Genomic DNA, 27,460 nt, shown 5'->3' on the forward strand with positions numbered 1-27,460 from the left:
AAAAAAAAAAGAAAAAAAGGGGGGGGAAAAGAAAAAAAGAAAAAAAGAAAAAAGGAAAAAAAGAAAAAAAGAAAAAAAGAAAAAAAGAAAAAAAGAAAAAAAGAAAAAAAGAAAAAAAGAAAAAAAGAAAAAAAGAGGGGGGTGGGGAGTGGGGAACATGACCAGAATCCAGCACTTTATACTGACGGTTCTAAGCCCAGGCCGGAGCCAACACTGTTAGACCCAGAGCATCCCAAGCGCTGTCCCCGCGATGCACGTTTCCCAATTCTCCCACTTCCCCCCCGCCATGCCCCACCCGCGGAGCACCCGCCTCGTCCCTTCGATTTGCCCCCGCCGTTACCTGGAGAAGAGCACGGCCCGCGGCTCGTGCCGCAGCACCCAGAGCGCCCGCAGCGCCATGGCTCGGCGCTCAGGGCGGCCGGGCCCGGTCGGGCCGGGGCGCCGCGGCCGGGGAGGAGCCGGGAGCTGCGCGCGGCACTGCCGCCCGGCGCACGGCCATTTCCGGCGGGCGGAGGCGGCGCCGCGGCGGCTGCTGCTGCTGCTGTGCCGGGACACAATGGGCGGCAGCGGCGGGGCGGCGGCGGGCCGCTGAGGAGTCAGGCGGCCATGGCCACTACGGCCGAGCTGTTCGAGGTGGGTGCGGGGGTTCCCTGCGGTGGTGTCCGGGCCCCGGGGCGGGGGGGAGATGGGGCCTTCGGTGCGGGGTGTGTGCGGAGAATCCCGGAACCGGGAGGAAAAGGGGGAGGGCGTGGGAACGAGGGGGAAGGAGGAAGTTTGGGTGATGGCGTGCGGGGCGTCAGCCCTCCTCGTCCTCCCTTTACCTGGCACCGCTGTCAGCTGCGCCGTGGGCCCGGAGGTTGAACCGAGCGCCGCGGTCTCCGAGTGCCTCTGCAACAGGGAGGGAGCTTCGCCCACCGGCGTCACAGCGCCCGAAACGGGGAGCACGCCCTTTGTCTGCTGTGGCATTGAGGCCCAGGAAGGCAAATAGCTCGTCCAAGGCCTCGCACGGGGCGTTCAGGAAGAGCTTAGCCGTCCTTCTGGCCTGGACGTTGTGTGAACTGTGTGGCCCGTGCATGGGGATGAGGTGTCCTGCCGGCTGCCCGCAGTTTGAGGCGCTCAGGGCCTGGTGCCCGTTTGGTGTGTTAGCTCTGGGACACGCTTTTCCCAGCCTTCAGGATAGGCCTTCCTGTTTCAGCATAGGGTCCCGTGTCTGTGGCTTGTCAAAAGGCGTGGTGTTCACTTGGATCTATGAATCTCACATAGGTGTTATGACTCATGTCCTAACGTGTCCCTACGAGGACAGGCTGAGAGAGCTGGGGCTGTTCAGAGAAGGCTCTGAGGAGACATTATAGTGGCCTTCCAGTACCTGAAGCCTACAGGAAAGCTGGAGAGGGACTTTTTATAGGGGCATGTAGTGCCAGGACAAGGCGAATTGGCTTTAAACTGGAAGAGGGTATATTTAGACTAGGTATTAGAAACAAAGTCATTACTGTGAGGGTGGTGAAACACTGGAACAGGCCGCCCAGTAAGGCTGTGGATGCTCCCTCCCTGAAGCATTCAAGGCCAGGCTGGATGGGGCTGTGAGCAACATGCTCTAGAGGGAGGTGTCCCTGCCTACAGCATGAGGTTGGAACCGGATGATCTTACAGGTCCCTTCCAACGCAAACCATTCTAGGATTCTATGTCTTTTTGCTTGCCTGGTTTTAAGAAATAGAGAGAATAAAGTAACACGATCTAAGTAGGTAGGTGCCAGGCTTAATGCTCTCTCCCCACCTCCACGATAGACTCTTCTCGAGAAGTTTCATTTCTCAGCGTGGTCATTACATGGTTCTGTTCTTTGTGGGATGCTGAGTATGGGAGAACTTCTGTGTGTTAAGAAAGCTGTGTTTTGGCAATTTGGGATCATGCACAGTTTGTTCCATTTTGCAATAGCAGTAGAGGTGAGATGGCAAAGTAGGTGAGATCTCTGTGAAGAGATCCTTTTGAAGTGTTGTTTTCCAGTAGGGAAAGCAGCACTTCATTTCTCTCCTGCTTGCAGTTCTGTTTCACTACAGAGGCAGGAGGGGCTATATTGACACTTATTACATTAATATTACTTTGTGCATTTGGTTACAGTGACTGCCATGAAGGTAAAAACATGAAAACGTGCTTATTATGGGAGTAACCCTCAGCTACATCCTGGGATTAGTGTTAGATTCAATGTTTGCATGAAGGCGTGTTTGAAAGTCGTTTTCAATATAGATATGTGAAATTACGTAGAGAGGTCTGTGCTGAAAATTGACGCTACGTGCACTCATTCTACCATGCGTAACTCAAAGTATGATGATTATTTCTAAACTGGCTTTTAGCGTGGCTTGGTCCAGTTGAGCTTTGTTTCTACAGGCCAGGTTGTCACCCGCTTCAGGCCTATCTCTTATTAAATCAGGAGCATTGGCAGAATGGGTAGGATCGCGTTAATTCGTGTCGAGCTGAAGCTGAGTTCAAAGCTGTGAAGAAATTGACTGTTGGGGCTCATCTGATAACAGGCAATGGACTTGCAAATGACATTTGTGGAAGCTGATTTTCAGCAGTTTCTTCAGGACTGGAAAGGAAAATTAAAATAGGAATTAGGCTATCAGATAGCTATAGGTGACCATATTATCAAGATAGCATTAAAAGTGGTATAATTCTCCTTAGGAGATCTGGCTTGCAGAAAAGCTCTGTCAAGTTGGTTTAAATAATAATAAAAGAGATCATTATGTGTAGGGGGGGCAATTATATTGCGTGAATGAAAGTATATTTGTTTGTGTATGTTCACATCAGTAAATAGTGCACCCTCTGTACAGGGCTATTCCATAGAGTTGGCATCAGTATCCTTGCAACTAGAGTGGAACTCCAGCTGGATTATGGGATCTTCAGAGGAAAGGCTGTGGTTTTAATAGAAAGGAGAAGCGCTGAGAAGAGCCACAAAGTGACTATGAAGCTGGAGGGCTCCCCTGAAGGGGCAGTTGCTGTATTGAATGGCTCATTTCACCTATAATTAAACTTCCAAAACTGTTCCCAGTAATTTGGATGTAACGATGACGTAAGGAGAGAGTTTATACGTAGTATGAAAGCATTGCCTTGTAACCTCTGAGGAAAAGGGTCCACATACAGGAAATAACGTTGCATATTCCAACTTGGGGTATGATTCTATATCAGGAAGAACCAGGATGAAAAGATAAGTGGTGTGTAGGGAAATGCTTTCTCAGTGCTCTCGCTTTTGAAGCTTAACCAAGTTGCCTGAGCAAAACGCAGTTGCTGTAGTCAGTCTTTGGAAGAGGATTCACCCAGCGATCTGTTGAAACTTCTGCACCGACCAGCAGGATCCAGCACGCTGCAAAGTGTATTCAGAAAGCTTTTATATTTCAGTTTAATAGCTGGGCTTGACTGGATAGGGCATGATGTGTTTGGGGAGAAACGCTAAGGCAGCTTGGTGTTAACATGAGCAAGGACTGGCAATATTTGCTTTCCAGCCCTTGCTTTTGCACTCTTGACGCTTTGTTGGGTTGTGCTTCAGTTCTAGATCCACTGCATGCAATGGAAAAGCTTCCCTTGAAGTCCTGGGGGCTGTGAGAATGCTTCATTTACAATTTAAGATATGGCAGTGTTAACAACACAGCAGTGCTGCTAGATGACCAACAAATCTAAAGGAATAACTAATGTTTGGTGGTGTGGGTTCATTAGTTTTGCTGTTTGTTATTTAAGGGATAGGTATCACTGCACTTTGTTTCAGATACTTGAATATTCAGCTGTGGAAGAAGTGGTTGAGCTGGTGCAAGCATTTGATCAGCTAAAATACGAGCTTTTAGTTTTATCATTTAGAAAACGTTAGAAGCAAAATTAGTTTTCTTAATTGTTCACCACTGCACAGAATGTTTGTGGAAGATCCAGCCAATATTATGGGGGGAAACTTGTGTGACCTTGTGTTTGTAGCATCAGGCACGCCCTGTTTTTCCTTTTTGGGAAAGAAAATCTGTTGTCTGTTTTTAGGCTTCCTTTGTTTTTTTTTTTCTCCCCTTTATCTACTTTGTTTCTGCAGCTGCAGTTGGATGTCGCGTAGTGGCCAGCAGCAGGCTGGCAGTGTTCTGCCACGGGGCAGTGCTTTGGTCACTTTAGCTCGTGGTGACACAACCTCAGATGGTTTAGCTGCAGAATGTGTCCGACACTTTGCAGTGACGATCCATAAGCACGGTGGGAAGTAAAGGCAGGTAATGCAGAGGCAGCTCTGCACAGACTGTGAGCGAGGCAGTCTGGCTAGGTGTTCAAACCCACCACACTGAGAACGACATTCTTTATGAAATATATCAGCATAAGAGGTGATGTGCTCATTGCCAATGCTGTGCTTGCTCTTCCTCGTCGTGAAGCTTCTAAATGCTTTCAAAACGATGTGTAAGCAGCTGCTCAAGATGTGGCACATTTTAAAGAGCTTTTATTTTGTGGCTTAGGAGCCTTTTGTGGCAGATGAATACATAGAACGGCTGGCATGGAGGACACCTGGAGGAGGTTCCAGAGGCGGAGAAGCTTTTGATCCAAAAAGGTAAAATAAAATTGTGTAATGACTTCAGTGGTTGCATCTCTAATTGTACTGCTTTATTACATACACAACAGAAAGCTTTTATGGAGTGCTGGTGCGTATCCAGTGAGATTTTCATGTGGGAGAACAGATAGAGTTTGTGACCATGCAGCAGTTATTCAGAACCACCAAGAGTGGGGAAAGTCACTTTCTAATTTAGGCTCTTTGAATAAAGGAGAATTGATGTTGTTCTTCGTCAGACATGAGTGTTCCAAAGCACTGAAGTTTCTGGATTAAAATGTAGTATTAGGCTTCACTGTTACGATCATTAAGTCAACTTAATGAGTTCCTTGCTAGTTTAGCACCTTTAAATGGCTTGTTTTAGGACCCAGCACTTACAGTGCTGTTGCAAATAACAGGCACAAACAAACTGGTAGGCTGGGAAGAAGGGCAGGAACGTGGCAATGTTGACATAGCTTGTTTGGAGCTGAGTGTGTGTGCTGTGGTTTGAACCAAGTGAGCGGCTCTCTTCTTCTGAATGGAAGTGGACTAGTGCCCCTTTCCCTTGCACTTTTCTGCATGCTATATGAGCCAGCTATAGGGAAATGATCTCAGGATAAAACCCAGCTCACTAAAATGTCAGGAAACTAACCCAATGGAGAAGTCAGCTTTTTCTAGCTGAGCTAGCATTTTTGAAGGACCAGAAGAGCCTGAGAGCAGGGCAAAGGGAATATTGTGTGTCTGTGAGCTAGTGGTAAGGAGGAAAGGAGCGAGGGCAGGGTATAGAGGAAGCGGGGAAGGAGGAAACAGCAAAACCTCTTGTTTGTGGAGAGCTGGCTTGGCTCTTTTGAGAAACTGCACCCTGTGTTGAGAAAACAGTGCTCTGGTTACTGGCCCAACACCAGGTGGTGCATTGGTATCCCTGATGCATGATCTTATACAGCACCATTTAACATCTCAGCTTCTGTATTTTGTACCTCTGGATGTCCCTGGAAGCATTCAAGGCCAGGCTGGATGGGGCTGTGAGCAACCTGCTCTAGAGGGAGGTATCCCTGCCTACAGCAGGGGGTTGGAACTGGATGATCTTAAAGGTCCCTTCCAACCCAAACCATTCTATAATGTTTATTTCTGAAAAGGGACCATTTCCAATAGTGCTACGTTTTTAGCTTTTTCACCAGTATTGGTATTTTTTCTAGAGATGCAATTAAGTGTTTTCATTTCTTAAATGATTGTAGCTTTTGAGATGAGCTTGATCTTCTTCCTGTTATAATTCTTGAAGTGCTTTTGAGCTCAGCAGAAAGTTTAGCTTCCTCAGTGTTGATTTAGATTATGGTGATGAATTGATCTGCAGTGCGCAGTAGCTTAGTGACTTCTCACACAATCTTATTTCTGTTTAAGGCTATTTGTAGCTACCTAAGATAAAAATCCTGAGAAGTTTAGGGATTAATAACTTCACAGACAAATGGATATGAACAGCTTCATTAACGTGGAGAAAAAACATTTGTTTTTGAGCAGTCTGGCTCCTTGGAGAGGAGGATGGATGCTGAACTGTTAACATTGAATCTGAGGTCAGCATCCTATATACAGCTTTACATGCAAGATAAGCAGGAAGAAGCCTGGAGATGCACCCCATTGCTTCCTATGGCTGTTTCTCCATAGTTGTGCCTGGCACTTACCTCACAGTAGTTAGTGATTGCTGCTAACACCAACTCACATTAACCTTTCTTCTCTATTTCTGGTGGTTTGCTCGTGTTAACTTCTGTCACACGCTTTCACATCTATCAGGATGAGTGGAGGACTCCCACAGCAGCAAATAATTCTCTTGTGAGGTCTTCTAGTATGGGAGGAAGGGGAGGCAAAAGAAACAGAAACCTTTTGGCTGTATGGTTTTGGGTTTTTTTCCTGTTTTTAGAAACTGATGCTTTCTTTTGTTTGTTTTGAAGAAAGGATGTTGAATTCTTCATTGCTGTTCTGAGAAACATGCTGAGCAGCTACCTCTTCTATTTAAGCATTCTTTCCTCTCTTGCCACGTTCAGTGCTATTGCTGACTAAGTGCTGAACTGGCATAATACCTGTTTCAAAAACAAACCTACCTCAAACCGCTCGAAATCGGCTTGTTAAAATGAATAGATACTGCACTTCTTAATGCTTTTGTTTGAAAGCATGCTTTGCGCGATTTCAAATCATTCAAATTTTATTTTTAAAATACTTTTAAAAACTTATATCTATCTCTCACAGTTTTCTCTGGAATCTAATGCAAGATGCTTACTTTTGGGGGTTCTGGTAAGCAGGGAATGGAGGAAGGAAGTCGTAAGCATTTGTCACAGTCACGGTTTCTGTAATAAGTTGTCACGTTTTCTAGGCACTCTTGTAAAGATACCACTTGAAAGACTAATTAGTTTTTCAGAATTAGAATGACTAATTAGTTTCTTAGAGTAGTACAGCGAGCAAAAAGGCGCCAAGCAGCAGGGTAAAAACCAGTCATTTCAGCAGCAGAAATGAAAACTGAAAATTCAGGTTCCTCCGCGCGAGGAAGAGAATCACGTTAGTACCAATGATGTATTGCTCAGAGAAAACACTGGATAGATTTGGGTATGTATCTGGGATAGATTTGGGTTTCTTTTCATCTTCTGCTTTAACCTTAAATCTGGACAAATTCTCCAATTGTTGATATGTTTTTAGTTATTAGCATGAGGTTTATGGCTATGGAGGACCTGGGAATAGTTAATTCCCTGCAGAGCGGTGACTCATGTTTAGAAAAATATAAGCTGAAAAGATAACTGGAGTGGGACAGAATGGAGAAAAACAAGAATGAGAGAGGAACGCATTGAGAATGGAATGAGAAAGAAAAGAGGAAAACTTAAGAATGTGTTCGAAGATCCTGTGATTGGAGAGGGTAAAATGTGAGTCTGCAAGTACCATCACAGTGATGGGAAATAGCAGGAAAATAAAACTTAGTGGCGTATGTTATAGGAAGAATTGTTAGGAAAAGCAGTGTGGTTATAGCCAGAACAACTTTATCAGAATGTATGATTGTATTCATTGCCTATTAATAGGACAGTGGCTTACAAGTTTATTGTAAAATCTACAGTGCAGTAGAAACTATTCTACTGTTACAGCCCTTACATGGAAGGGACATGGTAGCCTAAGCTTCCTTTGTCTTGACAAGATTTGTTTAAGGAAGATGGGGATGCAGGGACTTTTGTGCTAGTGAAAGAACGAGGCTCTTGAGCAATTGATGTTTAACTGTTTCCCCTGCTCTCATGTAACGTTTATTTGATCACACAGCTTTTGTGTAGACATAGTTCTACACAACTGGGATGGCGTAGTTTAAAATAAAATAGCATTCATGAGTTAGGCATGATCACATCAGCATTGTAGGTGAGCTCTCGTTTGAGTCGTTTGCTCTTTACAAACGTGCAGTCTCTTTCGAACTAAAATCTACCTTAATGTCTTTTATTTTAAATCAGATTGTTGGAAGAATTTGTAAATCACATCCAAGAGTTACAGGTAATGGATGAAAGGATTCAAAGAAAGGTGGAGAAACTGGAACAGCAATGCCAGAAAGAAGCAAAAGAATTTGCCAAGAAAGTACAAGAACTGCAGAAGAGCAACCAGGTAAAATCTAAAGCGTGTGGTTGGTACTAAGCTTTGCAGATTTAAAACAGCACGTGCTGCATCAACGTTTCTTGGTACAGCATGCTTCTGTTTGAGGTAAAAATAGCAAATGTAATGGAAGGCAATTTCCCCTGTCAGAGCCTGCTTTATCTGCATGTTCCAGTGGTGACTGTTAGCTATTCTAAAAGCGAGTCTTCACACTAGTTTAGTGGAAGATGCTAGACTTTGAGCAGTTGCTTGAGCTTAATTAGTGGTTCCAAACAGTTGTGCAGCTCCAAGGTGGAAAAGCTGATGCCTGGATGTAAATTGAGTGTTTCCAAAAGTACAGTAAATGGAAATCTGAGCATTGTGCCCGTGTGTACGTTCTCCCAGGTTGCCTTCCAACATTTCCAAGAACTAGATGAGCACATCAGCTATGTAGCAACTAAGGTCTGTCACCTTGGCGACCAACTGGAGGGGGTAAACACGCCGCGGCAACGGGCTGTGGAGGCTCAGAAGCTGATGAAATACTTTAATGAGTTTCTGGATGGAGAGCTGAAGTCTGATGTTTTTACAAACTCTGAAAAGGTAAGAGCTGTCAGCGGGATGAAAGCAGTTCAAAGCAATAAGCAGTACTGCCCTAATTACAAGCTGCTACCATGACTTACCATGGTCAGACTTCAAACCAGTGAGTGACTGACTTGTTAAAGTTTCATTGTTCTGAAATGTAAATTAACAACACTGGGCTGCAGATTGCTGATAAAGCATTTGTATTCAGCGATGCTGAATGTGGCAATGTTGGCATTTTTTCACTTTATGAAATTATCAGAGATTTGAGAAATGCTGGCGGGGGCAACTTTAGAGCTCATACAATATCTGCCCTTTTCCTTTGAACCCCTTGCCTCAGATCCACCCTGTAACGCAGAACGCTTCTGAATGCAACTTCTTTGTGAAACTTCACTGTGTTGGGTCAGTCCACTGGCCTTGGATACCTTTTTGTCACAGCATGCTTTTGGGCTTTGTGTAGTCCTGTGGTTATGTCTCCACCCTCTGAATTTAGAGGAACTAGGCAGGAAAACTTCAAAGAAACGTTAAAGCATTTTGTTTTTCTTATGCTTCAGAAGTGTGCTTGGGAAGCAAATAGAATCTGAGTGGTCTGGCTAATGGAAATAAATTGTAGGACTAGTGTCCAGCTGTAAGCAAGAAGGCACATATCCTTCACAATGCATAGGGAAATGTAATCCTTAAAGTTGGTTGATTTCTGATTTTTCTGTTTTTGGATTTTTGTGGGCTTTTGTTGTTGTTTTTGGTGTTGCTTTTTTTTTTTTTTCCTTCCTCCAAGTGTGTCCTGGCTAACCATCCTCCCCTGTGTATGTTGTGTGTGCAGTAGTATGACTGTTCAAAAACTGCAGTATTGTAGCAATGGCAAAAACTTGCTTTGCGTGTTCAGCAAAAATATCTTTTCTTGAAATGCATCTCATAAACGACCTGAGAAGAACTGATTACATCCCTCACTGCTGAGCTGAAGGTGTCTGTTAGGGAGGTGGAGAACGAGTAATTTCATATGCTTGCATTTCCCAAGAAGTCAGTTGTATAGTGACTTCTGCATTGTGCTTTGTGGATGTATGATGACTGCCTGTTGATAGTTTGCCTGCCCAGAGAGGGAGTGCAGAGAAACCTTTTCTGACATCCAACGGAAACAGGAAGGTTCCAACATAACAACAGTTGTTCTGTAGGTCACCTTTTTCATGTCTTCCTTTTTTTTCCTAAGTACAAATGAAACATTCATTTTGAAATTATTTAAAAGAACACAGTAAATAACAAGGCATCGGGTAAAGCAAGTTGTGTTGTCTGCTGAGAAGTCTCATAAGGAATTTAACTTCTACTCCAAACTTGATTTTTGTAATATTTTCTGTTGGAGGCTCTGAAAAATCTGTGGTAGATATATATGATAAGCCTGGAAATTGTTAAAGAAATTAATCTTTGTGTGCCCTGAAGACACAGAGCAAATGTGAAGAAGAGAAATGCAGGAAGTCTTGCATCAGTCTGCAAAGGAGGTGTGTGGGGACACACATTTAAACAGCAAGCAGAAATAGTGTTTATAAAGGAGCCTTCCTAGGCGTGCAGTGTGATATTTTAATACATCTTTGAACTAAAAATATTTCTGAAGTACAGGATAGTAATAAATATATTCAGAAAGGTATAACATTCATATTTTGGCAGCATCCTCTGATGTTTTTGAGCTGATGCGGGTTTCCATTGCGATTTCTTGTTCTGTGCCATTGCTCACAAGACTCTGGGCTTCTCTCTAAGCCATTAAGGACAAGGGATGCTGAAACAAGGAGGCAAGGAATTGCAGTGCAGCTATTTCTGCAGGAATTCATGTATTTCTCAGTAGTGTCAGTTCTTATAATCTCTTGGGTTCTTACCTTTTCTTTTTTTTTCCCCTTACCTTGAAGTTGTTGTTTCCCACATCACTCTGTCCTTGCTGTACTGAGCAATTTCCAGCTTATCTCCGTGATGGCTTTTCTTTGCTGTCCTGTCCTCAGCTATGTGCTGTGCGTCTTCATCCTCCGAGCTGTTACCATTTGCCTTGCCCTGCCAGCTAACCAGTCCCTCTTCTGCACACAAGTGTCTTCAAGTGAGCAGATCAATTAAAAAATGATGTAGCAGCTCACTTGTTTATCGTGCAACAGCATCGTTGTGTGCGGTGTTCACTATTATTCTTACACCCTCTTCTGCATTTGTTCTGTGCTCAGCATTGTTCCATTACGCCCTTCAGCTTGTTCACACCAACTCTGTTAAAATTTTTGCGTGCTGTTATGTCCACTTTTTCAGATGCATTGTAGCCTTTACGTTGTGTTTCACAGAATCAATATTTATTTTGACTTAATGGTTTACGGAAGCCCGATTCAATTAGAAATGAAATATGTCTGCGTTTAAGCAGAAACCATGGAGAATTGATTTGTCTTGGCTTCTGTTGTGCTTAAGAAAAGGCTGTGAATTCAATAAAAATCTTAAGAAGTTAGTTAGCAGCTCTTGTGTGGGGAAACAAGACGGGAGATGTTGCATTTGTTTGCTGATTTTTTTTGTTTCTTCTTTATTTACCTACCTTTTGGTGATTTTTTTTTGGGGTGATGCTGGTGCATAAGTGCTGATATACAGACTATCCTAATGACATCGGCACTGAACAGAATTGTTAGTTAGGCATTAAGGTTGCTTTCAGCTAATAGAAATAACTGCTGCTTCATTGGATTTATTTGAGGAGCGTGGCTGCTTTTGATTTGAGAGGCTATTGTAAGCTGACAGTTCCAAACATAAGCTGCTCTTAATAAGCAGAATGAGTGCGCTTTATTAGAGCCCCTGTTTCTGCTGAACAGCCAGCCTCGTGCAATGACCGTGCTCTGTTTTCCTACCTGTGCATCTTGTTCTGTTCTCAAGAAGTTTTAATCCCAAGCTGCTCATAAGTGGTGATAGAATAGGATCTCAGTGTTTCCATTCCTCTCGCTCTAGTTCTATGTACATAACTAACAAGAAAAGCAAGACAAATTGCGTGCTCTTCTTTATACTCTCTGTAATGTCTACTTGTATGAAGGCTTTGCCTGGATGTAGTCGTCAGTTTTCCTTGCTCTCTTTGACATGCCTTCCAGTCACTAAAATCAAATAGTAAAAGTCTCTGCAGCTGTCTTATAGCCATGCTTTGGGCTGTCAATGCCATCTACCAAATAAATGACTTCTATCTTAATTCATCACAAAGTATCATGTTGCAGTTCAGCCGCCTATGTGTTACAGTTGTCTATTTTATTCCAAAATAGGAGGATGCCAACTGACACAAGAATGCTCTAGCCACGTTACTAGATCAGGAACTCTGGTCTGTAAGCCATGTTGGCCTGGTATGGTGATGAGTTTAAAGACCTGTAGAGATGTGCCCCACGTGAACATATAGCAGAGGAATTTTTATCATGTTTTGACCTATGTAATTTCTATATTAAATAATATCTTATGCATTGTAAAAGTGCAGACTGTAAGGAAGTGATCTCCTATAGTGGTATATCAACTAAAGAAATAGTAACTACAGTGTGAAAGCTGAACAGTAGAGATGAAAGAAAGCAATAGCCCTTGTTCAGGCCTTCTTTAGTAATTGGCTGTCGTGTTTTTACTCATAACAGATTAAAGAGGCAGCAGATATTATTCAGAAACTGCATTTGATTGCACAGGAACTGCCTTTTGACAGGTAAAATTCTACCTGAACATCTCTTTAAAAAACAAAGCAGAAAGAAAATCCACAACAACTTCACGTAGCTGTAATATTCTAATGCTTCCTTTTTTGGAGAGGGGTAGGGGAGGCAGCAAGGAAGGGATGGGATGGGATGGGATGGGATGGGATGGGATGGGATGGGATGGGATGGGATGGAAGGGAGCTTTATTTCACTCGGTGATTGCTGCAGCTTTTGAGATAGATTGTGTGCTTATTTCTCTCTATTCTTGAATTTGTGTTCACGTACTCATGTTGCAGGATCTTTACATACACGTCCTAAACTGCTTAACTGACTTTTAATGGGATAATTTTGGTGTGCTGACTTAATGCTAGATTTGGATTAGATGCTTGTAGGTTCTTATGGATATGGAGTATGTAACTTTTCTGTCGTCTTTGTGTTACATATATTCCTTTTTAAATAGATCACGAGTAACATGCACTCTAGGATGTCTGATTTCTCTTGTGACGTGGATTTGAATTTAATCATGGTATTTTTTGATGTTAACAGGTTTTCTGAAGTAAAATCAAAGATAGCAAGTAAGTTATCTATCCAGTTCAATCCATATTCCCGTATATGCATCGTAAAAGCTGATTAAAGAAATATGCAGTACTGTCAGCATTACCACTTTTGCCAGTGCTTGTATTACATAGCTTCATGGATTATTTTTTAATTTTTTTAACCTTCTTTCCTCCATTCCCTTCCAGGTAAGTACCATGATTTAGAGTGCCAGCTAATTCAAGAGTTTACCAGTGCGCAGCGGAGAGGTGAAATATCCAGAATGAGAGAAGTAGCAGCTGTCTTACTCCATTTTAAGGTAAAAATTAATTGAAAAAAAATAAAACCCAAAACCAACAAAAATCCACCAGCTCATTTTTAAGAGAAAATACTTGCACAGGCAAACAACCATATCAGATGACATGCATACCTTTGAAAAAATACTGAGATGTTCCATCTGAAATCAAATGTAGGGGAATAAAGGAGGCAAATGATGGGGAAGCAGAGGCAGTGTCAATAGAGACCATTCTGAGAGAATTTTTCTTGAATGTGCGTGAGTTGTCATTCATGCTTGTTAAAACCTGTGGTGTTGTATATCCATGGAGAGTTGTGGTAAGTGAACCTCTGCTAGTTTGGTGACAAAAATGGAGTCTGCACTTCAGATGAATGTGTCTCTTGTGATAACTTCTTTGCAGGAGTTATATTTCCTTAATTTTGTTCTGTATAACAAACATGGAGAGCCTGCTTTTAAGACTGTTTTTTTTTTTTTTTTCCTTCCGCAGGGCTATTCCCATTGTGTTGATGTGTACATAAAACAGTGTCAAGAGGTAAAGCATTTTATGTTTTACATGCACCTCCTTGGGTGTTGATTTCTTTAGTTCTATAACTAGTTGTAAATATGTTGTGAAATTTGTTTCCACAACCCTAGGGTGCGTCCCCGAGGAATGATGTGTTTGAGGATGCAGCCATTCTCTGCCAGCGAGTGAATAAGCAAGTTGGAGAAGTCTTCAGCAATCCAGAGACTGTGCTAGCCAAACTCATCCAAAACATCTTTGAAGTTAAACTTCAGGTATTTCAAATATTAATATGTTAAAGTTATCGAGGAAGCCTTTCATCCTTATGTGCTACTAGTAACAATTACTAAGAATTTACAATATTCATAGTCTTGTATAAAGATGTAGAATCACAGCTGATTGCCCTATAACCTTTCATACAGATAATCAGACCTATTTCAAATAAAACTACTTGTACTGTGAATGCAGCAAGAATGAAAAGACTCAAAATCAGTATGTAAAATTAAAAGGGAATCAGTACATTCATTAGCTAGTTTACAAGATGTCATACACGCTTGATTTTTTCTGTATGCCACCTACCCAGAATATGTCAGGAAAAGAAGTTTCGTATTTAGTATCTTTAATCTGTTCATAGTTGGAATGGAGTTTCTCGTGTGAGGTTATCATTGAATAGAGAAAAATAACTTATGCTTGGAATATTTATATGAACATTTGGGAACATTAGTTGAAAACACTGTTACCCATCCAGAAAATACACTCCCTTTAGTATGTGAAGTCAACAATGTGCCTATTCATTGCAAAAAGCAGTTTCCTGGTCAGCGTTATTCTCCTTATTGATGATAATGTAGAGCAGGGACTGAGTTTGTATTTCATCCCCAAATTTGTCCATCAGTTTTGACATAGATTTTTTGGTAAATAATAATTTTGGCCGAATAGTCAGTTACAGGAGGGCTCTAAGCTTGTATCTGCATTGTGTAAGCAAATATATAAGTATCTCTTTTTCTTACTGTCAGCTGCAGACGTGCCCTTAGGCCTCTGATGGTTTTGCTTCTTAAAGAGTGGGGATCTTATGTTTGGTCAAGCATGTTTTCAAAGCAGTCTGTCTTTTCTATTTGCTTTACATGCTGCTACTTCATATTATTAAATCATTTTCTTCAAAACAGTGTATTTATCTGTAGATGACAGAAGTCTCTCTGATTACATCAGAGACTTAACCCAAAGACAATATGAATTGCTTAAGGTGCGTGCTTTGAAGTAAACTATATATAACCTAACTTACAGTGAGGATGACCTCAGGTTTGATATCTATTCTTCTAACAGATATACCTAAATTTTACAGAGTTACGTAAAGGACCAGCTAGAAGAACACAGGAAATCGGATGCAGAACAGTATCTTAAGAATCTTTACGATCTGTATACAAGGTATATACATGTAGATGATGAAGTTATTGTTGTAGATATCCTCTTGGAATGAAATGATTTATCATGATCAAGCTGTAGGAAATAGGACAAAAAAGTAAACTTCTCATAAAAATGGAAAAGTTTTCATGTCTGTTAACCTTTCCAGTGAATAGATTTCTAAAGAAACTTTAAATAGCTGTTATTATTTTGAATGGGAGGTATTTTGCATAGTGATCTTGGAGTGTGATTTTTAAACTGGGCAAAAGCCAGTCCTCCCTTTGATGGCAGTGGTGCTGTATGTAATCAAACATGAATTATGCAAAGTTCTTTACTTAAGTATAAAGCTGCTGCTAGAAGTTCTAATCATGATCAGGATTCTGTTGTACTATGTACTTTACAAGCATGTAATGCTGTAATTCATACAAATGCAACCTTTTCCTCCTCTCCCCTTTGTTTCTTTTGCATAAAGAACTACTAATCTTTCAAGCAAATTGATGGAATTTAACTTGGGTACTGATAAGCAGACTTTCTTGTCTAAGCTTATCAAATCCATTTTCATTTCCTACTTGGAGAATTACATTGAGGTGGAAATTGGTTATTTGAAAAGTAGGAGCGCTATGATTCTGCAACGCTATTACGATTCCAAAAACCACCAGAAGAGGTCTATTGGCACTGGAGGGTAAGTTTCTTCTATGAAGTTTCCTGCTTCTGAAGTGGAAGGGAGGTGGTAAGGGGAGAAACATAGTATTTACCATGCTAGATGTACAGTGATCGACTGCAAAAGAGCAGACTTCTGAAGTGACCTGTGGCTTTTTATAATTTGCCATCATTTTCTGTTAACTTTCTCTAAAATGCTTACTGCTCTTGATACGTGTGAAGGGTGATGCATGGTATTTATATACTCATGGAAAATGAAAAATACCAGTTAAACTTATGTTTCAACTTAGGATCCAGATCCACAAAAGGACTGAAGCAAAATTAAGGTACCTAACGCATGTATATGTGTGTATCTAAAAGCATACATTTTTTTTCACCTGCCCAGGTCTTGTGGTCCCCTCCCAAGACCTAGGAAGGGGAAAAGACCATAGCAATGTCAGTGAAAAAGCTCTTAGTGAGCCCAGAAGATGCAATGGACTTAGAGAAAGGTAAAACAAGACTTCTTTATCCTCAGGGTAGAGAAACTGTAAAGAAGTAGGGAGACATGGGAAAGGAAGAAAGAAAACTTGTGTGAGGAAGAGGTGATGAGACTGTTGCACCTTTCAGAGTTAATGGGTTCCGTGTGTTAGGCATGAAAAGTGATTTGGAGAGAACAGCAACAATAGCAAAGTCATGAAATGAATAAAAACAAAATTAAAAATTTAATTTTCTTGGGGAAAATTAAATTGATTGCAATGACTGTCTCTATGGGTTGCTTTATGCATGGAAATGTGTTGGAGCATGCTTGACTAAGTCATGAGTGCACAGATAGGGATGAGGATGAAAGGACTTACGGGTGTGGATGAGAGAGGAAGACCTCAGTGTTTTGAAAGTAAAATGTGACAGTGTATGGAGGCTAAACTTTGTCCACAGAGCACACAGCCCAGAGGATTAATTTGACATTATTTTTATTCCCTGGTGGGGGAATAGCTGCTCCCATGGTATGAGTGTACCATGGTAGGACACAACTGACTGTGGGATCAGAGGTGGTTGTTTTGCATTTACTAGCAATTTTTTTTTTTAAGCCTGTAAGATTGTCTTAATGCTTGCATATCCTAAACTGTGTCTTGGGTTCTGTTTTTGTAAGTTAACAACTGAAATATCGTGAAGTATTGTTGAATGTGAGCTTCTATCCAGCGAAATCTTTCGGTGCCTCTTTGTTCCAGTATTCAAGACCTCAAGGAAAGAATAAGGCAACGTACAAACTTGCCATTGGGGCCGAGCATTGACACCCATGGAGAAACGTTTCTCTCACAAGAAGTGGTGGTTAACCTTTTGCAAGAGACTAAACAAGCTTTTGAGAGATGTCACAGAGTAAGTTTGCTTCCTGTTATCTCCATTAGGGAGAGAATTTTGTGTACAAAGTCAAATCCTGAGGTTCACTTGGATCAGAAGACAGGAAGGACTTCAGCGTATTGAGAAATTCTCTCTTCTGTTTCTCACTAAATCAGGATCATAGTAGGAATTTGAGGATTTCTTCATAAATGTGGATTTAGTTTTATTTGGTCTTTTTCATACTGTCTATTTTTGGAAGAAGTAGGTAGGGTTAAACCTACTTATCTACACTGGTGGTTTCTTTTTGGTGTTTTTTTTTTCTTTTTAAATAAATTAGATCCAAGAGCTGAGAAGAATTTACTGCTTTCTTTCCCCTGTTTTATGACTACAGAGTTGTTCTCTTGTGTCAAGTGCCATTTCTTCAATCGTCATAGAGTATCACCAATGAAGAACTGAGTGGAATCATCTTTGATAGTTTACCTTGATAACTCTGTACTGTTCTTTACAAGTTTGTCTTACCCAAGAAGGTTTTCATCCTAACTAAATCACCTGTTTTACTGCCTGTAACTTAGTGTTTGGTACTCAAGTGTAAATGAAAACCCATGAAATTTAATTGGAGAATTCACAGATTCCAGGGAATATTTATTAGCTAAACGCAATATATTCCTAATATTCCTAAAATATTCCTAACAATATTTTGATGCCTCTAACATTCTAAATTAGCATAATGTGGAAGAGGTTCTAACATCTTAGTTATTCAAAAACTGTAATATTCAACATTCTGAGAGGGAGGCAAGCATGTTATAAAATATAGGTACAGCACAGTATTACTTATACACGTAGGAACGACCGCATTCTTAGTGGTGGAAGTCAATGAGTGCAGGTAGGTCATCATTTCCTTTTTCTCAGTATGGTTGTTGCTAGGAATTTGTTAAAATCATAATACAAACTTCTAATTGTGCATACTTTCTCCCTCCTCCTCCCCCGGTAGGGTCAGTTTTTTTTTAACACTTGATCTAAAACCAATTATATAGGTTGCATTGGGGAGAACCAGTTGAGTGCAAAATGGATCTTGGGAAATAAGGAGACTTTCAGAATTCTGGGCACATTAAAACCTTCTGGGTCATCATATATGCTGCTAAGATTGTGTTTGTGATCAGAGCAATTCACTGTGCTAAAGAGCAGTTAAGTACTGGCTAGCTAACTGGAATAGCTACATGGTATGACCGATGCATGCTGGCACGCTCTGAATCCCAGCCATGGCTGATTTAGGAGAAAAAGTCAATGGTTCCTACCTAACCATATACTGAAACATTCCTGTGCCTGGAAATGTCTCTGACAGGGTGGGCTTTTTGTTTCTTTATTTTTCAGGCATCCTCTGGAAATCTCTCGGAGTGTTCTTGTGTAAATTGCTTTGAATTGCAATAGTAATCTTACTCCAAGCTTCAGAGAGTCTCCACTTAATTCCTTAAAAACCAAAGCCCCATTTTTTGCATGCAAAAGCCCTGTCACGTTTTTCTTTAAAAAATGGATTTGAGGACAAGTTGCTGCCTCAAATCCTGTGTTGCTTACAGTTAATGGAAGTACAGATGCTGTGTGTACACGTGGGCATTACTTCACTTAATAACAATTTTCATGCTCTGTTGACTCCAGCTGAACTGCGATAAATGTCACTGAGGTTCAGACCATATTATTTTTGCCCAGGTACTGAGACAGTGATAGAACAGCTGCATTGGCTGAAGCAGAAGGAGCATCTAACCCAGTGTGCAGCCTCTAGCTGTGGCCAGTGGCAGAAGCTCAGTGCAAAAAGGCAGGGCATGTATAGAGTCACCTTTACCAGGTAGCTCATTTCAGCACGAAGAATTGTGTGGTTTAGGTGATTACAGAAATTGCAGCTGGACGTTTGTGTTTTTAGAACTGAATTAATATCTTCTTTCATTTATTATCACTGCTATTATTAGAAACTGTTTACATTTTTGCTCTCCATAGCATCCTGCAGCATATTGTCTTCATTTTACCTGTTAGTACCAAGGAGTTTGTTGATACTAAAGGCTGTTCCTCAATAGTTCTCTGTATGGATACTTTTAAAGTAAACTTCCAATTTTTCTGAAAAACTCATTACACTTTAAGCTTATCCCCTACTCAATATTGGGTAAACTTTCAGTTATATGTAAAACTGACCTTTAAAATAAAAGTTCTTCCTTTTCTTTTAAGCTCTCTGATCCATCTGACTTACCGAAGAACGCTTTCAGAATTTTTTCTATGCTTGTAGAGTTCTTATGTACTGAACACATTGATTACGCATTAGAAACAGGCCTTGCTGGTAAGTGTAATATTTTTTTTTGAACACTTCATCTCATTGGCCTTTTAGTGCAGATCATCTTTGCAGATCTTTTGCTGTGCCTTATTGATTGGTCTTGTTCAAAATGCAGTAGTTAAGTGAAACCTATGAGAAGTATTCTATGTATGGCACCATGGAAAATTTTTTCAACTCTTAAGTGTGTGATTTTAGCACTCATGGAAAAATCTGCATGTTTAAAATATCATCATGCTAATTAAAGAACTGCATATCGTTACAATATTAATGGGACCTTCTTCCCTTTAGGCATTCCCTCTTCTGATTCAAAGAACGCAAATCTTTATTTTTTGGATGTTGTCCACCAGGCCAATACTATTTTCCATTTATTTGACAAACAGTTCAATGATCATCTGATGCCATTAATCAGGTACTTTTATTTTGATTAGCATTTCCATTGTGAATGGTAATTTTTGGTGAATAAAGCAGGTTTTTCATTCTTCATCTCTGTTAAGAAGAATTTCTTCTTGGAATTGTTCAGCTTAATGTTGCAGGAAGATAAAATACTGTCATGGGAGGAGGAGGAAGGGAAGTTACATGTAGATAACCAAGGGGAGAGAGGGAACTCCGAGGATATTGATAGGAGTGAGAGAGAAGTTGCTTTGCAAAGACCTTACTGCTGCATTGCACTGGGCTAGTGCAGTTTCATGGCTGCATCTTGGGGTGAGCTGGTGATAGCAGGGCTGCGGAGATTGCTGGAGTCTCTGCAGGGGTAGAAGCTGGCCATGCCACAGAGCAACATGAACCACGTGGAAACTGGGCGTTGTTACAGGCTGCTGGGTGGATATGCTCAAGGTAGAACATTCACAACATGATATGTTGTGAATTAGTGTGCGTGGAAAGCTGGGTTTGCTTGCTAGTATGGCAGGAGCTGGCAGCAGCAGAGAAGCACCATGTAGGTGTAAGCACAGTGCTGCCTGAAGTGTACTACAATGCCATCCATCAGCACTCCACAAATTCTGCTCAGGGTCACGTGGCTATTGATTTATTGATCTGAAGTTAGCTAACTCCACCTAAACTAGTCATTTTCAATGGAACAGGAAATCTTCACACATTCCTGATGTGAGTAACAGCCCCAGCAAACAGATTTGTTTCAGTATTGTAACCCTCTCTCACATAATGCTTTATGCTGTTGCAGTTCATCTCCTAAATTATCTGAATGCCTTCAGAAGAAAAAGGATATCATAGAACAAATGGAAGTGAAGCTGGATATGGGCATTGATCGGCAAGTAGAGATTAAAACTTCGTTAACCTACCAATTCTTTTAAAACTCCTTTGTGATGTTGCTTGGTTTCCTTTTCAGGATTAAATATTTCAGAACACAAACTTGATTTTTTTGTTTTTACATTATTCTGTGCAGGAAATTGAGGTCTTGTTTGTTTAGAAGGTCAGTATTTACATGACACGCTTCTGACCGTACGTAATCTGGAAAGACTAGTTAGTAAATAATTTTGTTATGCTGAGAATTCAGTAATTCACTTTTACCTTACTGTCTCACACTACTTTTTTTTCCCCATTTAGGGGAAGGAGGAATGATGATTGAAATAGGTTAAAGACTAGCAGAATTTCCATAAGGAAAAAAATTTGACAGAAATAGGTTAGATGACTTGTGTGAATCTGTGCTGTGGATTACACCTAGTCATAGAAGTCTGCAGACTTGGTATAATTTTGGTTCTGACGTTAACTTGCTTTGAGATAGTGACTTATTTAATCTTTTTTCTATTTCTTCTAAGAAGAATATTGGAATAGCCATAACATTTATAAATGAAAATCATGCAGTAATAGAAATAAACCTTCCTGTGGGATATGAAAGCTACTGTGGAACTCATTGAAGTTTTTATAAGAATCACTCCACACTGGAGAGTGTTGAGAACAGCACTGTATAGGAAAAGTAGGCATTGCATTTGTGTCCTACAGGGTGATCTCTGCAGAGGCAGGGAGGAGATTGGATGTATTTCCAGAGAGCTCTAGAAGTTGTTTCTTAAAGGCATTTTCTGCAGGTGCAAAAAGAATGGTGGGGATGGAATATGTGTGTGTAACAATTGAGATTTTAGCTGTTGATGCTGGAAGTTGACGACAGAGGCTTAAATGCAAAGCTTGAAATACTTGAACCGCAGAGACCATAAGCTTAGTTTCAGACAGCCATGGGTCAGTTGTCAGCATTAGAATAGTTTGTAACTGTGTCGAGTAAGTAATCTCATAAAAGTGGTAGTAACACTTGGGAGAACAAGTCCCTGTTGGAAAACACTGTGCTCAGAGGTTTGTGTGGAGTCTTCAAAAGCATTAGTACTTTTACACCTAAAGGAGAGGTTAGTTTTCAGATGAATGTTACATGTAAAATATGAGTTCTTGCTTACATGCTGCTTTGTGGTACCACTGCTGATAAGAATTCATTGCCTCACTGAAAGGAATGATCTAATTTGAAAAATAAAGCACTTTCCAATGCTGAAATTGCTAATAAAATTAATTTCTAGTATGCCTCAGCATACCAGAAATTCATTCTAATGCCTCATTCTAATGCCCTCAGCATTATGCAGTCTGAACGAGTCCTACAGGAGCTTCTGGAATGGTATTCACAGTTATTGTCTGCCCCTACAGAAGTGATTTACTAGTCAACCAAAATTAGTTCTGATGGTTTTCTGTCAGTTTGTATTCTGTGTGAACAGTCTCTTGGGAGTATTTGTTGAAAACAGAAATTGAGGAGACTGCAAGACATATATTTTTTTAATTTGTTTGGATGTAGATTGTTGAGTGAAGTACACCTGAAATGCAAATTTTGAGTCTCTAGGCATAGAAAAGGAGTTTAAAAGGATCTGTTTATTACCTTTTTGGACATAAATATTCTTTCTTGCCTTTCCTTTAATTTTGTTTTTTACAAGAAGTTGGGCTTTTTCTGTTTGCTTGTTTGTTTTTTCCTAATTCTCTTTTTCATAATGACTTTCTTATAATCAAGCTTGCCTTCTTTAGAGAACTGCACTGCAACTTCAATCCATTGTTTCTTATGTTTCCTTTTAGTATTTATTCCACAAATTAACTGTTAGGTAGTGAGGTTTTTTTTCCTCATTGTTTTATGCTGTATACTTTTCTGTAGAACCACTTTACTGTATGTAAATATAAAAATCAAGGAAATGAGAATGTTCCCTTCAAAACCCTAAGTGTTCTTTGTAACTTTAAAGGACATTGAATTGTATGATTGGACAGATGAAGCACATCTTGGCTGCAGAGCAGAAAAAGACAGATTTTAAACCAGAAGATGAAAACAATGTTTTGATCCAATATACCAACGTAAGTAAACGAAGTTCCAACTCATCAGTATAGCTTGAAATGCACTTAAGTGATATCAAATACAAGACAATGTTTAACAAATACACATTTGACAGCGCGCATTTGATTAGTTTACTTAGCTATTCTACTAAGCAACTGCAAACTCTGTTGAGGACTGCTTTTCCCAGCTGCAGGGGGACATTAGAATTTTGTATCTAGTGTCAGACACAAATGAGTAGGTGCTGTACAAGCTGTCGCATTCTTTCCCATCCCAAGAGGCCCAGATTTAAAACAAAGTTTTTAACTGATAATGGGCTTGTAGCTGTCAGTTTCAGGAAATTTGTTATCAGATACTCTGTAGTTCCCTTCAGGAACAGAAGAAAGCAGCATGGATATGGCAAGATCATTTTTTGCTGCAAAATGTTCTCTGCCACTGAATCTATTCTATTTCAGCCTGGAGGATAGAATTTCAGCTTTAGGGCTGGGTTGCATTAGGCTGTTGTTAGGGAACAATGTTGAGAAGAGTAGAGAACGAACTGTCATTAATGGGAAAAATGTATCTGAATACGTGAAGCTGGGTGAAAACGGGAAGAGTGGAGCAGTAGGTTGTAGAGGCTGGTGCTGTGTGGGAAGAGTGAAGATGGCCGTTAAGTTGGGTTTACAACTAATGCTGACAAGATTTTAATCATCTTGATTTTTTCCCCCTTGGTTAATTGTTGCTTAAATTAAAAGCACAAACTGTACTGAACTGACATATATACAGTATAATTTGGTGGAATGTTGTCTTGCATCCATCTTTTTACGTGTGCTTATCCCTCTCTGTGGCAAATGAAAACCTGTTGAAATTATTAATTGGAAGGTAACAGATGATGTTGCATTGTAGGAATTTTAAAGAACTTAGTAATTAATGTTCAGCTTATGACGTAGAAGGCATTTTAAGAGAACAGGTTTCTTGAATTTTATTTATTTATTTATTCCCTAAGGCTTGTGTTAAAGTCTGCAGCTATGTTAGAAAGCAGGTGGAAAAGATCAGGAAGTCTATGGATGGTAAGAATGTGGACACGGTCTTGATGGAGCTTGGAGTTCGTTTCCATCGACTCATCTACGAACACCTGCAGCAATATTCCTACAGTTGCATGGGTGGCATGTTAGCTATTTGTGACGTGGCTGAATATAGAAAGTGTGCCAAAGACTTCAAGGTAAGTTGTGTATGTTGGTGACGTACAGCCATGTTGGTTGATTAGATAATACTTTATTTTAGCATTTCTTCTAAGAAGTTTTCGTAAAAATAATCTTTCTGTTTGAACATCAGCATTTCACATGCTGATGTTATAGATCCTGTTCCCGTACTGATAGTGCTTTATCATGTCCTAAAGAGCAGTCTCCTGATACCATTTTGTTGCTTGCGGGCTATGTGAATGTGTTGAGGAAATATTTAGTGTATATGATACTATGTATTTTAGATATAATTTTGTATTGAAATAAAAGCTAAGATTTTGTTTCTGGCCAAGACCTGTGGTTCTCTTGCTTCAAGTGCTTTGTTTTTTCCTGATGACTATTGCCAAAATTTTGAGAAAGTCAAGACAGGGAGACATAGTAAAGCCTGTTTTTCTAAGTCTCTTCCAATCATATTTAGTTAGAAAGTGAGTCTTCTGAAAGAGATTTTTTGATTTTACATGTATTGGTATCAATGAGTTTCTCCTGGAATAGTCTTCAAACTTCCCAATAACTTCCTTAGTTTTCTCAGTGATGTCTTCAGACTTTTTCTTGAGAAAACAAATCAGAAGTGACTTTCTAACCTTCAATTTATGTCTTTGTAAGCAGCTCGATACATTTTTAAATTGCAGTATAGATTTGTATTTAACACAAGATATGCATACAGTGAGAAACTGCAAGCTATCTTACAAAATAAGTAATTTTTTTGTTTTCATTCCGTGTTCCATCGGATGTTATTCTAATTAACAGCAATTACCTATGCAGTTTTACAGTGGATTTGCTGTGTTCCGTGGCATTAAAATCTTAAAGATGACACTGTCAAGATGTTTTTACATAGTTGAAGGCCATGATTATTCCAAATACAATGCTTCCTCTCCAACCCCATCAAAAATATTGTAGGGCTGAGGAAACAGGATCTGTGTTGTAAATACCACGAGTCATACGTTAGCTCCACCAACAAAACTTCTCAATGGCCAGTTCTGTTGTAAAAGTAATTAATCTTAGGTGTTAGTGGATTTAAAAAACAGACCACAGAAACTACCCAACAAAAACCATCAAAACTGTAAGCTCCAGAAAACATTAGTCTGGCGTCTGTATCTTGTATATGTGCATGTGCCTGTATATATTTATATACAGAGTGACTGAAATGTATTTTCGTAGGGAAGAAGTATTCTGATGATCTTGATGGGTGTTGTTTTAAGACCTAAAACAGTTTTCACTCGTAATACCTCTCTCTTTCTTTCTTTCTTTTTTTTCTTAACCACAGATTGCGCTGGTGTTACAGCTCTTTGATACTTTGCATGCACTTTGCAATCTTCTGGTTGTAGCCCCGGATAATTTAAAGCAAGTTTGCTCAGGAGAACAACTTGCTAATCTGGACAAGAACATCCTTCACTCCTTTGTTCAGCTGCGTGTTGATTATAGGTCTGCACGTCTTGCTCGTCACTTCAGCTGAGAGCACGGGAGGAAATGTACCTATGGGCAGGCCTCAGTGAGAAAGCACAGGGAATGTTTTCTAACCGAACCACAGTTGTAACTTTTGTGGAATAATGACTGTTCAGAATAAAACAGCCATATTTAGACGTGACTATGTAGAATGCTAGCGGGTAAAAATCTGAATGATACGTAAGCTAAAGTTCTCCCAGTGATGAATTTTTTTGCAAAACTACTTGCTACTGATTTGATTTTTTTTTTTATTGGACATATTGGTGTGGGAGAGCAAGTGGTACATGGAAAGTATCTTAGTCTTCAATATTGAATCATCAGATACCATTTGTTGGAGTTGAACTACAGAGCATAGCGTAGGTAATGGATTACATAGAATAGACCAGTGTAACAACATTCTTCATCAGTTTTAATGACTTAGACTTCAGCACAGCTAATCATAATCAAATTATCTTTGATTGGTGTTTCTAAGTCATTTCTTTCATTTAAAACGTTATCCTGCTCAGTGTAATTTCTTGCTCTAATTAATTAGTTGGGAATTTCTTTGAGATAGAGAAGTAAAAGGAACAGTATCCCAGAAAGATGTAATTTATTCATTGTGTAGCATTCTAAACAGAACTAATGTGGTGGGAAGATTTTATTTTCTTGGTTCTTTGGTTTTGGGTTGGTTTTTTTTTGTTGGTTTTTTTTTTTTTTTTTGCACCTAACAGTCAAGGGCCCACTGAAAAATATTGGCATCGTCTGACCTGACATTCTTGTTTCTCTCTGTTTGATATTGGCACACTGAATTTGATAGATGCTCCTAAAAGTAAGTGCAGCTGCCTTGTGTAGGGTTTTACTAGAAGGTGAAGGTGCCTGTGGTTGGATTAATACAACTTTTTCCTGTCTCTCGTTTTGTGTATAAATAAATTCAGATTATAACAAGCGGAAGGATAAAAATGTAGCCCAGTTGCTCATTTATCTACGGGAGGAATGGACAGCAGCTCTAGCAAAAACCTAAAGGTGAAATGTACTGTGCTGATGATAACTGATCCTTGGTGCCTGAGCAATATGAAATGTTGAAGTGTGTAAAAGCTTCTCTTCCACTGCTCATAATTTTAATACTGGAGACTGACTACTTCTGCATCAGTTCTACTACAGCATTTATTCAAGGTGCTTCTGGGATGGACCCATCATGTGCAAATAGCGAATTGAAGCAATGGTGGTTTGAAACATCTAGGGTAGCTTTTTCCACAAGCAGTTGAAAATTGTTGTAAATAGACCTTTGTTGAGAACACACTCGTGGAGAACAGGTTGGAACTGCTGTGGACTGTGTCTTCAATCTGACTTGCGTCATCCCCGAACAGCTCGTCTGTAACACTTTGATTTCTACTGTGGGCTCAGCATACTTTATGAAAACATTTCTCTCCCATCTTCAGAGCAGCAATTCTATAGATTTACTTTATGGGTCGGTCAAATATAATTATTTTTGTTAATGACTTCCCAGGTGTAGTCAATTTTGACAGACTTGTGTGGAACTTCTCTTGGTTAGTTGAGGTTCTTCTTCATTTTCCATTTAGCAGAGCATTCTATCAGTAAACAAGAGAGTGGATGCCAGACTTTGTCAAAGTGTTCTGGGCGACTGGCTGCTTTGTTGAGCTGCAGAGCTCTATTCCTTGGCCATGGCAAAGCCACAAAGAGTTCTGGATGCTGGAGGAGGCCCATGCTTGTACTGCTGCCATTTATTTTTTATTTTTTTCAAAAGCTCTGATGTGAATTCAGATGATACCTCTCTGTTACCTCTGTAACTGAAAGCCAACAATTTTAAGGCTCTGGTTTTATGAACCAATACAAAACCTTTCTACAAAAAAGTGTCAATTTGTAATAAAAAAAGCTTCAGAACAGTGAACATCATTTTAAGATTACAGATCACAGAAGTGCTTCGGAATTTGTTGTATGGTTGTTTTGAATTATTTTTAGGTTGTATGAAATGTATTTACCATATTTCTTGCTTTACTAGCTGTGTTTCCCATGAATGTGCTCAGTGCAATATTTCCATTATGCCTGTTAACAGGGGGCAGCAAAAAGTAGGTGAATACTAGAACATACATATGTAAACTCTTCCTCAATAAAAAGAATTTCCTCCAGA

The 27,460-nt window shown here is 40.0% G+C and overlaps 2 protein-coding genes across 2 annotated transcripts in view; one reads left to right on the forward strand and one right to left on the reverse strand.

The window, feature by feature from the left end:
• The window catches only part of AP5M1 (adaptor related protein complex 5 mu 1 subunit), a 10,582-nt gene extending 10,101 nt beyond the window's left edge, over positions 1 to 481 (reverse strand). Inside the window, exon 1 of the mRNA XM_021401953.1 lies at positions 341 to 481. Within this exon, the coding sequence (XP_021257628.1) occupies positions 341 to 399 (59 nt within the window). The 5' untranslated portion in view covers positions 400 to 481. The remainder of the gene's footprint in view (positions 1 to 340) is intronic.
• Positions 483 to 27,460, forward strand: EXOC5 (exocyst complex component 5). Its single transcript, XM_021401952.1, has 18 exons — positions 483 to 633; positions 4,467 to 4,558; positions 8,005 to 8,152; positions 8,525 to 8,719; positions 12,301 to 12,365; positions 12,898 to 12,926; positions 13,095 to 13,204; positions 13,668 to 13,712; positions 13,814 to 13,954; positions 15,019 to 15,101; positions 15,550 to 15,759; positions 16,943 to 17,090; positions 19,266 to 19,374; positions 19,657 to 19,777; positions 20,546 to 20,632; positions 22,584 to 22,692; positions 23,655 to 23,870; positions 25,154 to 27,460. The coding sequence occupies exons 1-18, from the start codon at positions 607 to 609 to the stop codon at positions 25,340 to 25,342; spliced, it is 2,124 nt and encodes a 707-aa protein (XP_021257627.1). The 5' UTR covers positions 483 to 606; the 3' UTR covers positions 25,343 to 27,460.

Source organism: Numida meleagris, chromosome 6 (genome assembly GCF_002078875.1).
Source record: "Numida meleagris isolate 19003 breed g44 Domestic line chromosome 6, NumMel1.0, whole genome shotgun sequence".
NCBI lineage: Eukaryota > Metazoa > Chordata > Aves > Galliformes > Numididae > Numida > Numida meleagris.

Excerpts from the sequence above, each read along its gene's own strand:
- EXOC5 (XM_021401952.1), top strand. The coding sequence starts at position 607 with ATGGCCACTACGGCCGAGCTGTTCGAG. Across the intron at positions 8,720-12,300 it reads TTTTTACAAACTCTGAAAAG|ATTAAAGAGGCAGCAGATAT; the intron begins GTAAGAGCTGTC and ends TACTCATAACAG. Across the intron at positions 13,713-13,813 it reads ACATAAAACAGTGTCAAGAG|GGTGCGTCCCCGAGGAATGA; the intron begins GTAAAGCATTTT and ends CCACAACCCTAG.